The 17170-nt window shown below is 41.3% G+C and overlaps 1 protein-coding gene across 2 annotated transcripts in view; it reads left to right on the top strand.

Moving 5' to 3' along the window:
• Nucleotides 1-17170, top strand: part of ADAMTSL4 (ADAMTS like 4) — a 186169-nt gene that overhangs the window by 112582 nt on the left and 56417 nt on the right. For both annotated transcript variants that reach the window (XM_069727043.1, XM_069727052.1), the window contains exon 6: nt 9856-9992. In XM_069727043.1, the coding sequence (XP_069583144.1) occupies nt 9856-9992 (137 nt within the window). The remainder of the gene's footprint in view (nt 1-9855; nt 9993-17170) is intronic.

Below are 17170 nucleotides of genomic sequence, written 5' to 3'. Positions count from 1 at the left end.
TGCTCAGGCTAATACTAAATCTTGTCTCGTCATTGCCTGTAGCTCTTTACGTAAGCTTTTCATCCTTTATCTTGTGCTAGTAAATGCCTTACAAGTAAAGGGTTTTTCCTGAAGAAATTGGAGTTCTCTGCTGGGGTCTTATAGGTATTAAAACCATATGGTCCTAGAAAATCTTACAAGTCCTCCTTGGTATCATAATCTGATGCTCCTGTGTCCATGCAAAGTCAGCTGAATACTATGTGACCGTAAAATGGTAACAGATGTACATAAAAGCCTGGACTTTCTATGGGACTGGGTGAGGTAGCGCCCATGGGTCTGATAAGAACAAGATATCCTCCCAACGCTCTACGGGATATTGATGCGGTTTCCTTGGAAATTTAAAAAAAATAATTACATTAACTCCAAATTGATATTGATACAGTGACATATCCATTATCGCTTAGAACACATGTCATAGATATGGCCATATGTAAGTTTTGGCCAGCTTAACAACTACTAAAATGTAGGCCTTTGCTGCTGCTTGACACCACAACAGTCTACTGACCACGACAAGAAATCCTAGTTTTCCCTCTCATTTTCTCAAGGTTGGCATGGTTCATTTTAAAAGGTGATGAGAATTTACCGTGGGATGAGATCTCCAAAAGGTTGCAATGTATTTGAGGATTGAAAATAGGATCTGGCCACCAGGACATCATGTTCTAAGTGATAGGTGATTATCCTAAATGGGATGATGTGAAGAACAACGTTAAAGGTTTTCTTCTTTACTTTGGGGCCAAGTCTTGTTTGTAAGCCACTGGTTGGGGTAATTGCCTACAGTATATTCCTTCTAAAACGATGACAACCAACAGAATTTCTTAATAATAATAATCTTTATTTTTATATAGCGCTACCATATTCCGCAGCGCTTTACAGTTTTGCACACATTATCATCGCTGTTCCCGATACGGCTCACAATCTAAATTCCCTATCAGTATGTCTTTGGAGTGTGGGAGGAAACTTTTTTAACTTTTAAGACCCTCATACACTTTAGATAACCATTGTTTGGTCACCAGCTACCTTACCCAACTCTTCCATACATAAGAACGCTTTCTCTACCAAGCTGCTTCTGTGGTTTCTATGAGAGATACACTGCTAAACATCTCGACCAGCAGTACAAAAAGATCGGCAGTGCAAAATCGGACATGCAATCCGGTGATGTTGTCATTTACTAGATATGTATCAACCACACTTATCTGCTGGTTCCTAAAGTGCCATTATCTTCCATCAGAGATTATCCTGGAATACTGATCATACTTCCAATATGGTTTTAAGGTTACAAAACTGCATATTAAATTAGATTAATGTAGGCCAAATCTACCAATTGTGGTGGGACTGTCCAACATTTCATGTGTATATGATCTCCTGACTCTCTGATGGCATATGTTGGAAGATTAGATTGGACAATTGGATTATGATTGGCTGCTCCTTCTGTTCTCTGGGTGCATAGATGAGTGTCTCCTTTCGTGAGACTCCTGTCCAGTGTACAGATCAGTGGTACCTGATGGCTAGATGTTAGGCTATCCCCGGTGTGGCTTTTGATTTATCAGGGCTGGTGCAACGTCATCTGTGTGACATGACCTCAGCTGGTAAGAGATTCATGGGCCTTCTGCCTAGTCATAAAGTACTACTGACCTGGACACTGGACTGGAGTTCCCCAAATCGATCTGCTCATCAGGGAGGTTAGTGATCTAATCCTCCATTTCTACCAAGGCCACATGCACATTCAACTGACCTGATTGTGTATGCGTAATGGGGAATTAGATGGATTCGCTATGAGTGAGAAAGTCCATCTAAAGTGCATGGCTTTCATAGTAAAGAGGTCTGATCAAGATATACGGTAGAAGGAAAGATGTCAGGTTAGTGGGGCATGTGTCTTGGCCAGGGAGAAGAGGTTGGTCTGGATTATGGGTGGTCCTAAAAAGTACCTTTGGCCCATATGGGAAGACCAGTAAAACTAAAGAACCATGCTAGTTGGGGGAACTGTTGGAGGTTTTGCATTAGGGCTTGAAAGCTTTAAGTCACGTCACTAGTCCTGGCTGCTGGGTGGGAAGCCAACAAGCCACATTTACTTGCTCAATTTCAGCAAAGGGACTGCTATCAACTGTGTCGGAGTTTGAGATTATTACAAGAAAGAACTGCCCCAAATCTTTATTAATCATTAAAAAAAATGTAATGCTATTCAGTTAAATGTTGTGCCAAGGGTCGTCCGACTGCCCGAGGAGAGGCGCCGTTTGGGTAGGCAAGTCTTCAATCTCTGACATAAGAAGTTAAAATAATTCCTTCTTTCCACCTGCCCAAAAAAACAAATTTCCACCATTCACTGCTAAGTAAATGGAGGGAAGACTGCCAGTGTGGGATTAACCTCTCCAGTCCCATGAATGCCTTTTGCAGTCTGACTAATAGCCTTCCTTAGGATAAAGCTGTAGCGAGCTGCACACATGTGGTGAGTGCTTAGTCGTGCCAGATGTTCCCCCTTCTCCTACCGACTTGTGCTCCCACCGCCCCCTATTCATTCCCAAGCCATCCAGCATAGCTGAGTAATGAGGAGGGTGTGCTTGATATGTTATAGAGCCTAGGTTCTATTTAAGCAATACGTCCAAATATACCATTACGTTATTACAGACGTATTCTGGAAAAAGGAAAGTATGGATGGGTTGAGACAAGATCGTCCCAAAAGATGGAAATAATTCATACAAAATTGGATTCCCATAGAATACATATTTGATAACATATTACAGTAGAATTGGCTATTAGATTTGGTTAGTTGAAAAACCGACCCCCTCCAAATATCAAGCATTTACAATTAAAGTTTAAACTTTTTTTTTTCTTGACTACATGCCAGCCATTTTCCCCATATTTTCCACCACTAACCCAAATGTTTAGATACAATACTGCAAGACAGTAAATTTAGGACATCCCAGGCAAAAAAGGGGCTCAGTTTTTGTAAACCCAGCCTTAAAATAGGTTGAGTCACTCACAACTTAAACTGCCTTATTACTGCCTAACGGGAATGTTAGTTAGGGCTCGTTCAGGCAAAAGTGTATTCAATCTCTGTGTCACATCCGCAAATTTGAAGAAGTAGAAATGCAGCATAGCAGTCCATCATTATTACAGCTTGGCCCTCCTATTTTGGTTTCATTTGGCTCGAATTCCCACAATAAAACATATCCATATTGGCCATTTTCTGATGAATCCTCTCTTGCTACGGACCAGGAGGCCAATCTCTGCCCTCTCTGACCGGTTCTGCTCCCTTTTTTTCAGTCTGCCATAACCACCAAGCTCACTCTCCAACTACAGATTAGAGATGCACAACATCTTCTACGCCTTGGGCTCTTCCTAAAACCTCTGTAAGGTACCTCCTCCTGTAGTTTACAAATTGAGTCCCTATTTTTTTTATTAGTGTGTGCCCAGACCAGAGACCCCAGGCATCACTGTTACCTCTGCAACCTCATGTCCCTTTTCATATTAATTGATGTGTCCAATGTTTTCTCAAAGGTAAAGAATGCATTTGGGTTCACCAATTATGTTGAGGGCCATTCCTCTACATTAAGCAAAGTCTCTTCTGCAAGGGCGGCCACTGAACAAAGTTCACAGTAATGAAAGAATTGATTTACTGGTTACCTCCCTATTCCTAAGAGTCTTTTTGATTCTTTTTTTGTTACGGTTTTTTGCTTTTTTTGCAGAGTGAAACAAGCCAAAAATACCCCCCAAAACACATTAGGGATGAGGCCGGCTTGATCTCAGTACAAGAGCTAGATGAACACCCCGTACTGTTAACCCCATGATTCCCAATCAAAATATTCCCATAAACTAAGCTGTAGTTGCTGCAACTTTACTAGGCATTATGTGTTTTTTATTACCTTTTTTTGCTGCAAAATTTGGACAATATTAATAAAAGGCTCTAATAACCTAAATCAGCATTCAGATACCCAAATCATACATGATCTCAGCAGATAGACAGAAAAGGATTTCTGTCACCACCCACCATTTTGTAAATAACCAGTTATTTCAATTTTCATGGCTGAATATAACGTAAAGGTCATCCGTAGAGACTCAGAAATACATATCCACTCAATTTATAACTAATGTAAATGTTACCTTTGGGGGGCCCAAAAAAAGTAATGAAAAATGTCTCCACACTGAGAGCCAAGTGTTCGTAACCATTGCTCAGTGCTTATATAGGGCCTGTAGAGATTACACAGTAGTCACATTTCTATGACACATCTCGGTGACGGGGTGTTTATGGTCGCTGGCTGTCTGTCTGTCAGATGTAAAGATTTTCAGTTTTACAGACGCAGGGAAGGCAGAAGCATCAAGTAGAATGTCTGCAGATAAAGAGGTCCAGTCATCTGACATAAATATGTATTTTTTTTTACCTGGTGTAATTATTGCTTGTCTCCTGAATCCAGCGTTGTTGTTTTTTTCTTTCTGCGCCTCTCCATTGCTGAGATATGGCCTTCATATAAATCCAATCTTTTCAGCCAACTGGGTGAGGTTCTCATGAACATGCCCACAGAACAGAATTGAGAATCCCACCCTTTTGGCTACCGAGGCTAGCATTATACAGTAGGGAGAAGAGGCCATATTTCAGGAACGGAGAGAGGCAAGAAAAAAAGAAAAACATCCCCGGATTCAGGAGAACAGCGGCATTTACACTGTATAAAAAATACATATATATATATATTTATGTCAAGTAGCAGGTTCACTTTAATGGAAACTTTGATCAAGAATTGTGCCCTGAATAACAATATAAGGATACTTGTGAAACAATGTTCTCATGGGACATAACAATCGGCATTGGTTAAATCATTGTTATCTCCTTGGCCTGGTATCAAGAGAGTTAGTTGCTGACCGGTCAACAACTATTTAATTTGTTTGGGGGTTTTATGTTTCACCCCATAAGAAATAGATCCTAGTAGAACTGGTTGGCTCCAAAGACCTCTCCAAATGGGGTTATTATCTGTTTGACATTTGGGACCAGGCTCGGACTGGCACACAGGAGAATTCTTCGTAGGGCCCCTGTGCAGGAGTGGGCCACCACCCTCTTATATGAGCAGTACTTGGCACAAAACACTTGATTCACTATATACAGATGCAGCATCCTATTTATTCGACAATCAACCTAGTTTATTGCTACAGAAATTTATGAATGAGGATAATGTCACATTTGCATTTAGCTGAAACGTGGGGCCCTGCATTTGATGTTACTGGTGGGCCCTTGGCATCCCAGTCCAACACTGTTTGGAACCCAGAGCTTTGGCCACCTGGAAGGTCCTCTGGTGGACTAGTCTGCCAGGCTTCTTATACCCTGCTCTGATAGATCGAGAGGAGTGAGCAAGATGTCCTTCATTATGGAACGCATCCATTAGTCATATGAGATTTTGCAGTATCCTAACAGCCTCCATACACATTAGATGGCTGTTGCCCGAACTATGCCATCTTGACCAACCCTCCCATACACAGTAGAGCTCACTTGGCTGAGCGCTCCTGAGTTCTCTGTGAGAAAGCTGCTGGCTAACACGTTGGCCAGAAGCTTATATCCATGAGTACTATGTGACCAGCAGTCTGAAATTGGACATGCTGGATCAATATCTTCCCCAACAATCAGTCATCCAGTGCCATCATACACATTAGAGTGTCAGCCAAACTTGTCAATATGGGCCGAAATTAGTCTGATGTGTATGGGGGCTTTAAGAGGGCCTCCCCAGACTTGCAGGACCCCAACAGGGGATAGGATGTCAGTCTTCAATGTAGAATCCCAAACGGGAGTCTCTTTTTGGCTCCTCTGTAGGTTTTCTTTATTCTTTGTCACCATAAATGTGGATGAAGGCGAACGTCTATCAGATCATAAGACCTGACTGGGCACTTTTTTTTAAAGTAAATATTATTATTGTAAAAAAAAATTACCTTGGTCCAATATGAGTAACAAAAAGTTTGAGAGATATCTAAGTTCTCACCAGTTCTCCATATCCACAGCACCTCTGTGTATTATGACATGGACGCACAAGCCCGGTTTGTTTGTTTCATGCCTGGATCAGCTGTTCCTTATACTGAAGTCAGCTCATTGTCAGGCAAGATAAAATACTGTAAAACACAGAATGACCTTGTTGGGATAGATCTATGGTCCGGGAAACAAACCACCACAGCCAGATGTCTCCCAGCTGTGCAGGGCTCCACACTCACCAGCCAGTGAATAGAGTGCGTTCTGCTTTCAATCTGGACTTCGAAGAGAGAATTCGTGGATCACATCTATACAAGAAGCCAGGGAGGTCTCACATAGCACAGAGCAGTCCTGATCTCCAGGGCTCTAATCCTCAAATATTTATTAACATCATTATTCCTTGAAGAAGAAAGGAGGGAACAGGCTGAATGTAACTAAAAAGTGTTTCAATATATTTGTGACCTCAACAGTTGCTTTTCTTATGGAATCACACCTCAGAATATTGTAAAGTCATCAATGATCTCAGTTTGGACTAACAGATGTGCTGCTCGTGTTTCCAAGAATCATTTCAAGATAATTTCTCTTTTCAATGGCTGCAACTGGGGTTGTCCACCAATGTTTTTGGCTTTGTACCTTGTAAAGTGTCAGACTGGCTATGTGCACACGTTGCAGATTTGACTGTGGAATTTTCTGTGCAGATTCTGCGTTCCTTGGCAGAAACCGCAGTTCAGAATCTGCGCCTTTTTTTGGTATGTGCACACGTTTGCAGATTTTTGTGCAGATTTCTTCCTTTTTTTTATCCCTGTAGATTTCTATTATGGAATGGATGCAGAAACGCAGCAGATCTGCAAAAAGAAGTGACATGCTCCTTTTTTTAATCTACTGCGTTTTCGGTGCAGATTTTTCTGCACCATTAGCACAGCATTTTTTTTACATTGATTTACATTGTGTTGTAAATCACTTGCAGATCTGCAGCGCTTCTGCGTGGAAAAAAAAAGCTTCAGATCTGCAGGAAATCTGCAGCGTGTGCACATACCCTTAAGTATCCTTCAGCCCGGTATCCTTAAAAGAGCTGGACCACTTGATTGTACCACTATGGTTGGGGATCACATTATCTATTGAAGCAGCTTCTGAGATTAATCAGAGGAGCATCTGTTACACACCTCTTTTGGGTATCCCACGCTTTGCTTCCTTCTCCTCCGTCCCCTGCCCTCTGTTGTGCTCCACGTTGGGTTTTGAAAGTTGCCTGGCGTGGATCAATGACATCATCTCCACAGACATATTTAAGGTCAATTTAGACACATTCTTGTGACTTGGGATTGAGTTTCTAGACTTGCATGTTTGGTGTTCTCCACCTTGTGTACATACTGTTTTACTTGTTTCAATTCCTGCTGAGTGTCACCTAATTCATCCTGCTGCTGCTCTTGATATTACTGAGTATTCACAGTCTTCACTGCCCACATGCCTTCCTACTTGATGTATCAACTCCCAGGGTCTGTGTACTCACCCGAATCCAAGACTTAGAGGATCCATCTCACCTGGTGAGCCTAACAGCATCTTTGGGTGTCAGTCAATGAACTACAACATTAATGATAGCCTGACTGATGGAACCATGGATAGCGCCTTGCAGCGCTGGAGTCCTGGGTTCTAATCCCACCTTGGACAGCATCTGCAAGGAGTTTGTATGTTCTCCCCGTGTTTGTGTGGGTTTCCTCCGGGTACTCCGGTTTCCTCCCACTTTCAAAAGACATACCGATAGGGAATTTAGATTGTGAGCCCCATCGGGGATAGTGATGATAATGTGTGCAAACTGTAAAGCGCTACGGAATATGTTAGTGCTATATAAAAAATAAAGATTATTATTATGAATACTTCTCTTTTTGGAACTTATATGGTTTCCAAACGTTCTCCACCAAATCTTATCTTCAAATGTAATGCCTTAACTTTTGACAGTCAGTCAGTCTGGCACCATCAGAGCTCCATCAAGAGTGCCTTTTGTAGACTTTGGAGTCTGTCACAAAAAGTGTCATGCTCTGTTAACCCAGTATTTGACCTTGCTGCAACAAAATTGACCACTGGGTTAGCTCACCATGGTTTTGGGGCATCAGATTAATTGACACAGTTTATTAACTTCTCAGACAAGTCAAAGGAGCAACATTGGTGGTAGGCCTTTGTAATGTAATCTCATTGATTTCCCAAAGGGTTAAGTTCTCCAAAATAGAACTTTTTAGAGTAATCATTGGGGGTTAATCATTCTGGGAACCAGACCAAAGATTATTGATCCTCACCAAAAGAGAGTGATATTTGCCTTTAATGCCGAGACCCCTTTTTTGTCATTGTCTACATGATTCTACAGCGCAGCACTCTGTAATTTTATAAACTCCACCTAAAGGACACTAAAGTTCAAGAATTCATGTCCCAGCCCTACAGATGTTCAAGGGATTTTAAGGGTTTTCTGTTTTGTTTGTATGTGAGGAAATCCAAGCGTGAAAGATCATTTGAAACAAAACATATGGTGTAAAACATGTTTACCAAAGGGGCCCTCACCAGTCACTTATTAAATAATGTGCTTGACATGAGAATATGAGTAACGCCTTGTCTACGCCAAATATTATGTCAGTGTAAAACCCTTGTAAGTGATAAGACAAAATGGATTCACGATGGCCGAGAAGGTGCACGAAACATGGACCCAATGACACCTGGCGTGCCTCTTTACTCATGGGCCAACTTCCCCTAGTAAACAGATAATAACAGAGGCTGGAACATATACAGATCACTTATCGTTAAGGATTAGGTTTATCCAGCAGCTGTATTGGAGGTAACATCTTGCAAGTGTCCTCCACATCTGTCAGATGCTATTTTGGCTAAATATATTGGATGAAAGGTAAAAACAAAATAAACAGGATGTGTTTTTGAGTTTTGTTGTAGTAACCGAAATCTTACAATGATCATTTCCATTAGTTTTGCCTTGAAAATGAAGGTTTTATTTGAAAAGCAATTTCATAGTTTCATAGTGGTCAAACGAAGAAGCAAGTCCTTCGAGTTCAACCTATGACCTAACATTTTGATGTATAAAACGACACGAAAACTGTATTTGTTCCATATTAGGACAAAAAAAGTCTATAGTCTTACTACTTGCACAGTAAAGAATCAATATTTTTACTACTGGCACAGTAAAGAATCTATAGTTTCACTGTCAAAACAATAAAAAGTCTATAGTTTCACAGCTTTTATAGTAATGAATCTATGGCCTTACTTGTATAGTAAAGAATCTGTAGTCTCACTGCTCATACAATGAAGAATCTATGGTCTGACTGGTTGTACAGTAAAGAATTTGTATCCGTGATGATGATTAAACCTTTTTTCCTCTAGTCTAGATGTAGAGGATGCCTACTTGTCACAATTTCAGGTGTCAGTGTAAAACAATTTGTAACTCCAGGTTTGATAACCTGTCTTGGTACTGCTGACCACCCATTCGCTTAATCTCGGTTGCTCTTCTCTGCACCCCCTCTACTTCTGATGCCCCATTCAGACAGTTGCAATGTGGCCACAGTTTAGCATCCTTACTATGGTTGCAACTTCTGGACCTACCATGAGTTTTTGTGAACCCTATAAATGATATCAGGTTGGAAACTTGAAATATGTGGTTCTAATATATATGGTAAAATATGTGTCTGAATTAGACCTTCATATCTGTGGACATTCGAGTACCAACTGTGATGCACACTGCGGTGGCTGTTAATAGTGATGGTGACTCAGCTATCTATACCCATAGAGAGGAAGAAGAGGCCTCAGGAATGGCTGAATGTAACAAAAATATTGAAGAAACTTATAGAATTACTAAACATATCATATCCTTTCCTTTTTATTTGCAGTGAGTGGAAATCAAAGGTGCGCCCTAAACTGTCGACCCATTGGCTACCGTTTCTACGTACGTCATACTGAGAAGGTCCAAGATGGAACTCCTTGTGAAGCTGATTCTCAGGATTTTTGTGTTGATGGGCAATGTCTGGTAAGTATGAGGTCTTAAGTCTCATGAGCCAGAATAGTGTTAGTTGTTCACTCTTGGATTCATAAGTGCCTCCGGTTTTCTTAATAATATGTCAAGTTTGTCCACATTACTGAAGAACCAAAGACGGTTGGACAATTTTACAGCATGCACCTTCTTATTTACGGCCCCTGGATGATAAATTTGTGGGATTACCAAATATTGGGTACTATAAAATTTCTTCTTCACTTTCTTCATTGTCTTGTCATTAACCTGTTACTTGACAAGAGGTAAAACCCAGACATTTTGTGAGAGGTTCTGTAGATGATTCATATTACAATGTGTACAAGGACAGGATGTTTGTGAGACCAGATTAACTACAAGAGTTGTGAAAAACCTTAGACTGTCATAGAGACCACAAGCCTTCACATGTAGATAATAATACACAAATTAGTAATACGTAGCTCAACCGTGAATGATAGACCACAAAAAACACATTCTGCCTTGTCTAAGGAAAGGTTTATGTGCCTGGCCCTTAAGTAGAAGAAGTCTTCCCTATGAGTTATAGTAATAGACCGTTAGCACAACCGGTGAAAAGAGTTCTCAAGTAGGTTCCCAAACCATGCAATCTTGCGTAAACAACTTGGCACACTTTGTTTATTCGAGGTGAAAAGATTTAATGTGATCCAAAAAGAAAATACATACAGTAGTCACAAATATTTCGGTCATCAAGACCTTCATCAGTGTAATAGAGTATATAAAGAGTAATCATGAGGATCTATCAGCAATACTTAAATTGCTCAGTCTGTATGTTTAACCTGGCTAGGATTAATCCTAGGTATTAGGGGCTGAAGTACCAAGTATCTGTAGGATGCTAGCAGGTGCGTAGGATGCAGTGAACATACAGGAGGCAGAGCAAGGGTTAACAGATTCTTTATATAGATATGAGCAGTAATTATACAAGCAGAGGGGTAAAGGATGTGATTGGAGGATGGGGGAAAAGTCAAATGTGAAAAGAATATAACAGGTTAACTTATCTTATCAGTCTCTGTGCACTGGAGGAAGGTGGCTGGAAAATCCTTTGGCGGCACCTCAGGAGGCATGAGATGTCTCCGATCTGGTCCCGCAGATGAGCGATGCACTTTCTCCTTGATATGCGATCTCCTGATACGTGTGTGCAAGGTGAGGCAGAGGTGATGGTCAGCGGCACAGGAGAAGAAGCAGAGAGTTCAGTGAGCAAGGCCGCAGTAGGAGCACACAGTCCTGCGGACACGGCCACAGGCACAGGCCAGTCCTCAGCAGGCACCGCAAGGATGGGACTAAGCGGAGTCTCCATGGTGGTGAGTGGAGCAAAGTAACGTACTCTATCTGCGGATCAATACCCAGTGAGGAAGTCTCCCTGGGCTGAGGGTAGGACGCATCGTCAGTCTGGCTAGCTGGGGGTATGGGCACAGCTAGCGGGCCTGGGTCAATGAAGAGGGAGTTAACCATCTTACTACTCACAAGCTCGGTCCCTGCCAAGTGTCCTGTCTTCCCGCTCAAACTGCTATTTAAGTCCGACCCGCCCCCTTCAGTCAGGTACCCAGTACTGCTCCGGTCAGCATTCTCTTCCCCTGCAACACTAGTGACAGCCCCGACGGTTCCGGCCCAGACACGCAGGAGAGACCATTAACTTGGTTCTCCTCCCTACATATCAATGTGGAGTCTCAGATGTGGAAGACGCGGTGTCCACCGCTTGTCAGGCTCGTCATTCCCTATGAGTTAGTCATGATGGCTGACAAAATCACACTTTGCTGGATTCAGCCTTGCCTTTAATCAATTATTCCTTATTTTCAAGTTGGGTGTCAATGGGCCACCAAGATTATTGATGTTGACTTTTCTTATCAGTTTTTTATCGAGGATTGACATTTAAATCTATCTTGATAAACTCACAGATTCTCCTACAATTTACCAAACACATTTTAAAGATGGTTGAAGGCATTTTTTTTTTGTCATTGAAGTACGTTTTTGAGACTGGATGGGGTTGTTAAGTGTGTAGTTCAATAAAACACCTGGAATTTGATTTGGATTTGGTTTTACCCCAAAATTGGCTTTGCATTCAGTGTCCTGATTTGAGTTTTCTTACTAGACCCCAAGGTATAATAAATGAAGATGAACAAATTGTTGAAAAAAGTACTAAAATATTATACTCTCCTCACTTGTACTGCCACTGTAATCTCCCGACCCAGTCCTCTTTATACTCCCTTTGGTCTTCTGGCTCCGACTACTAGTCATCACTTATGACCGACTCTGATTAATCCAATGCATGTCATTGACAACTATGAATTGGGTTGCACCCCATGTGGTTGCAATATACAATATACACATCAGTGATAAGCGTGGGGACGGGTTAGCATGGGACGTACGTGAAACCAAGATGTCAAAACTGGAAGACTAGGCAGGGAAGGATAGGTGAGTAACGAGGTGAGTACTGTATTATACTATTTTTTTTATTAAAAAAAAAAACATGGTAGCTAGTGAATTGAATTTAAAACATTTTTGTATTCTTGAAAATTTTCTAATTTTTAGGAAATTTTCATGTTATTCAATTTGGATCAAATCAGTTTTGCTTATCGTTATTTTTAAGTCATTAATTCCTTCTTGGTATGAGACTTTGCACATACTGAAAGTTGGTGGTAAAAAATGACCATGGACACTTTTGTGATGGAATTAATAAGGTTAGTAGACATTGCTTGACTGTAGTTGGAACGTTTCCCAAACTCCTCAGGACTCGTCCTGACTCAATACTGATAGCAGATATTGAGGGGAAAAGAAGGATTGGGCATATTGTTGTTTAAAATGCCATATCTATTGTTTTTATGGGAGATAATCTGACACCAGTGGTGTCGGGCAGGAATTTGTTCCCCTCTCCCTATCATGGGATCAGTATAGTAGCTTTGGCGGAACAAATATTTGGCTAAAATCTATCTAAGATGTAAGGCCAACTTAGGAGAGACTAAGATTGATGGATGTCTGCATTGAGGTGTATTATTGGTGGCTTTTGTCTGCATGAAGACAAGGACATACCTCTACTCTGGTGCTGCCCTTATATGTCTACTTTTCTAAACCAATCTGTAACACAGCAGCAGAACCAAATAGTGAAGATCCATTATTCATATTATTTTGAGCACTTGGCTTTGAGAAGATCTGGCTCCTGTCCAAATCCAGAGACGCGCATTTCATTATTCTGGACAAAGTCCCGCAGTCCTGAAGTCGAAATCTATTCTACCCCACCCCCCAGCTGTTTCTTCAAGAAGACCATGCCACATCACATGTGTATGACCGGCTGTCGAACAACACACCTAAGTAGTTGTCTTAAATATCCCTACGTTCCTTCTTATACTGTATCCAAGTCACATGTTTACTAAAATTCTCCAACAGATTTTCATTCCGGCTGCAAGCTAAATCACATAGATTTAGCCTGAAATTTGTCTTAATCCCGTTCAGTGCATAGTGAGACTATGGGATTAACACTCTCTGACCTAGTGATATCATGGAGCAGTTAATATCAGAGACACATCACCCTAGTGAAGTAATAAAATTCCATAACTTAGAAAAAGGGACACTGGTTCATTATGTTTTAGCCTACTCATCAATTTTAGATTATTCATTGCTAGTTTGATTATTTTCCATAATGTTGTGTGTTATTAGGTAAGGATCTAGCCCTTTTCTAAATTTCACTCTAGCTGTAAATAATCCTTTCCATGTCATGCCTGATTCTCCTATCCTCCATGCGTAATGTTCCTGATTGTTGGAAAGAATAATTCGTTCAGGTGTTTTGTATTTGTAGATCTTTTTTCCAAGCTGAACTAGCCTGATTTTTCATGTTTTTATAATAGAGTGGTATACATAGAGAGGAGCCAAACTCCCAAAATTCTTTTTTGGGCAGATTCATTCGAATTGGCTGGTAGATTTGGTTAGGTTGGAATAAACTTTAATTTGAAATGAAAGTGCAGGGAAAGGGTTAGAGATAATAGACCATTATACTCAACGTTCTTACTGCGTAGCCCCCCGACCAGTCCTCCACTGCTTCCCTTTAGCCTTGACTTGGCAATGTTTTTTGGCACTGACTAGGACTCTTGTAGTCACTTGAGGTCTGATGCATATGCATTGTGTCCCACGCGACTGTGTAAGGCCTACTCAGCATTGTAAGACATTCCCAATTCCTAGAAAAGACCGGGTGGGAAGCCAAAGACAGGTCAGTATATGGGTATGTTTCCACGTTCAGGAAACGCTGCGTGTTTGACACTGCATAGAGACGCAGCGTCTAACACGCAGCGTCCAGATGTTACAGCATAGTGGAGGGGATTTAATGAAATCCCGTCTCCTCAATGCGTGGTAACACGCATCCGGCGGCCCTGCGATTTCGGACATGCGGCGCATCTTTTTAGATTGCAGCATATCTGTATACCTTGCGGCGATGCTGCGCCACCGCAAGGTATAACACAGGGCCCTATGTGTGGGGTGCGATGATTCCGGATGTGTGCAATGAACACATCCGGCATCATCGCGTCTCCAGAAGGGGGCGGAGCTTTCGGCGGAGCGAGTTTGCCGCTCCATCAAAACCGCCAGCCATCCTGAGCGTGGACACGTCAAGGAGAGTGGTGATGTGTACACTACTGTATTTATTCTCCTGCTGATCGGTGGAAGTCTGGGAAATTGGGCCCCAATAATTGTGCGAACAATTTACAGTAATTACTTTAAAACTAGAAGTGGGTTAATGATAGGTTACTTTTTAACAATCTAGAATATTTTGAATATTCAAAAAAGCACAACGTCTTCTCCTGAAGAGTAAAATATGACAGCAGTAATAAATGGGATGTAATGGAAAGTATTTTTTTTATTATTAATATCTGAAGTGCGCAAGCTGAAACCTGCAGAATAAAAGCCAATGGCTGGATTATTTTGAGAAGAGATGTGGATGTGTCATGATTACTCTACCTGCTGTAAATCAGGGGGCGGAGGAGATGACTAAATCCAGCATTCCTCCCTGAAGAACTAGTGGATACAGAATCATCCGGCCTAAAGCTGTAGAAAGAAAACACTAAGACAATTCGCAGATGGACTTTAAGGCTCAGTTTGTCCAGTACACAGGTGTCGGTTTTGAAATCTTAATAAAAACCTGTCACTTGGCCAAGAAATGTATATTTGTACCTGGTGTAAATGCTGTTCTCCTGAATCCGGCAATATTTTTCTTTTCTTCCGACGCCTCTCTGTTCCTAAGATACGGCCTCCTCCTGTAATTTTGTCAGTCAGCTGGGTGTGGTCCACAAGAACACACAGACAATAGAGAGTTTATGACCACGTCCTCTTGGCTAACGAGGCTAGATTAACATTAAAGATAGAACTGGCCATATCTAAGGAGCGGAGGTGCGTAAAAAGAGAAGAAAAACATTGTCGGATTCAGGAGAACAGCGGCATTTACGCCATATTTATGGCAAGTGGCAGATTCTCTATATACAGAATCTGTCACTACTTACTGGATAGAAACTTAAGTGTGTGGATCTATAATCTTATCTCCTTTTAGTCCCAATTTGTACAATTAAGGTAATATCATGTTACATATTTATGCCTGGACTTTCTGACTATTGCCATACTTGCCAGCTCTGCCAGAATGTCGTGAAGGCTCCTAAAAAGGTTGGTTAATCATTTGGGCACTGCCAAAACCTTCTATAGAGCAGTACCTGTTTTCTAATGATTCATCTATTAAGGGAAAGTGGAAGGGGCTTGGAATAGGTGGAAAGAAGCATAGTCCCAAAAAAGCTACTCTACACCAACATTTTTAGACACACAGTTCTAGTAAATTTGGACAAGTAAACGAAAAGGAGGAGATGGGAGGCTTGTGTAAACTTTATCTAAATTTGTGAGGGTTCTAGTTGGTTGGGGTGTTCCCTGGTTACTAGTGTGGGGGCAGATAGGTGCTGAAAGTTAGCAAATTTGATGCATCATTTATAGTTCTCTACTTGTTAAGCGGCTTTGGACTCCAAGGTGTGGACATGAATGTAGAGCTACATCTCAGTTACACCCCCAATTTTTGCCACATGTTTACCCAATGGTGGCATGCTGGAAAAGCCATATGGATGCACCCTAAGCTGTAAGTCAGACCTGATGTTGCCCGCGTATGTGCTTCCATGTTTACAGGTGCTATCATATACACTCCTGATAATAAATCCAAGTCCATACTCAAATACAGGATTTACACCTCAGTGTACATTAGGCACAGCCGGGTTGGATGAAACCTTACATGTGGTTCGCAGCTTGCAGTGATGGTTTTAATGGCAGAGTTCTCCCTCATTCTGATAGTTAAATTGTAGATCAAAGGCAGTGGCTTGATATTTTCCTCCTCCTCGCCATGACATTATAATTAATGCTGGGATATCACTTTATAACTCCTTAGGGTTTTCTACTCCGTTACCTGCATTGGCTCAATTGCTCACTGAAGGTTACACGATTTACATACTCTTGAAACTTTACATCACCAAGATTTCCATCTTTACTATAGACTTTACTATAGAACTAAAGGTTCCCATAGACCTTAGACGGCTGTTGGCCTCACTAGTAATAAACTTCCTAAAGCACATTAACGCAAAGTCTTGGCAGAACCAGATGACAATGTTGTGAGAGTTTGGGGCCTGCTACTCCTTCCCTACTAGACAATATCAGAGGAAGGATCAGGCATGTTGATTTTCAGCATGCCCAATCCTTTGTTCTCACGGGTTATAATCCAACACCAGAGGTGTCTGGCAGTAACTCATTCCCCTGTCCAAAATTAGCTCTTCAGGTTTCAGTAAAGCAAGTGAAGACAAATAATGTTTTGAAGGATTTTGACTTCCCATTTTAATTAAGCAGGCCACCTTACGTAGTGGTTTATCGGGGCTTCTACGGCCTGAACCACAGGTGATCAAATGTTCTCCTGTTACCCCCTATGTCTACTAAGGATCCCAATGTGAAGGAATGACACTAAGGCGATGTTCGGATGTGCTCCAAATTCCTCCTAGAAAACTGCTTTAAAAAAACTTCAAGTCTATTCAAAATCCAGTCCTGAAGAGGTTTCGAAAATGTGGAAAAAACAAAAGTGTGAACCACATTTTAAGTGGATTCTCATGGAAACTTCTCCAAGATAGAATATGTCAATAGGCTGCAAAAAATGCCCCAGGAAAAAA

This window comes from Ranitomeya imitator, chromosome 1 (genome assembly GCF_032444005.1).
Source record: "Ranitomeya imitator isolate aRanImi1 chromosome 1, aRanImi1.pri, whole genome shotgun sequence".
NCBI classification, from domain to species: Eukaryota; Metazoa; Chordata; class Amphibia; order Anura; family Dendrobatidae; genus Ranitomeya; species Ranitomeya imitator.
This window is presented reverse-complemented; position numbering and strand designations above follow the sequence as displayed.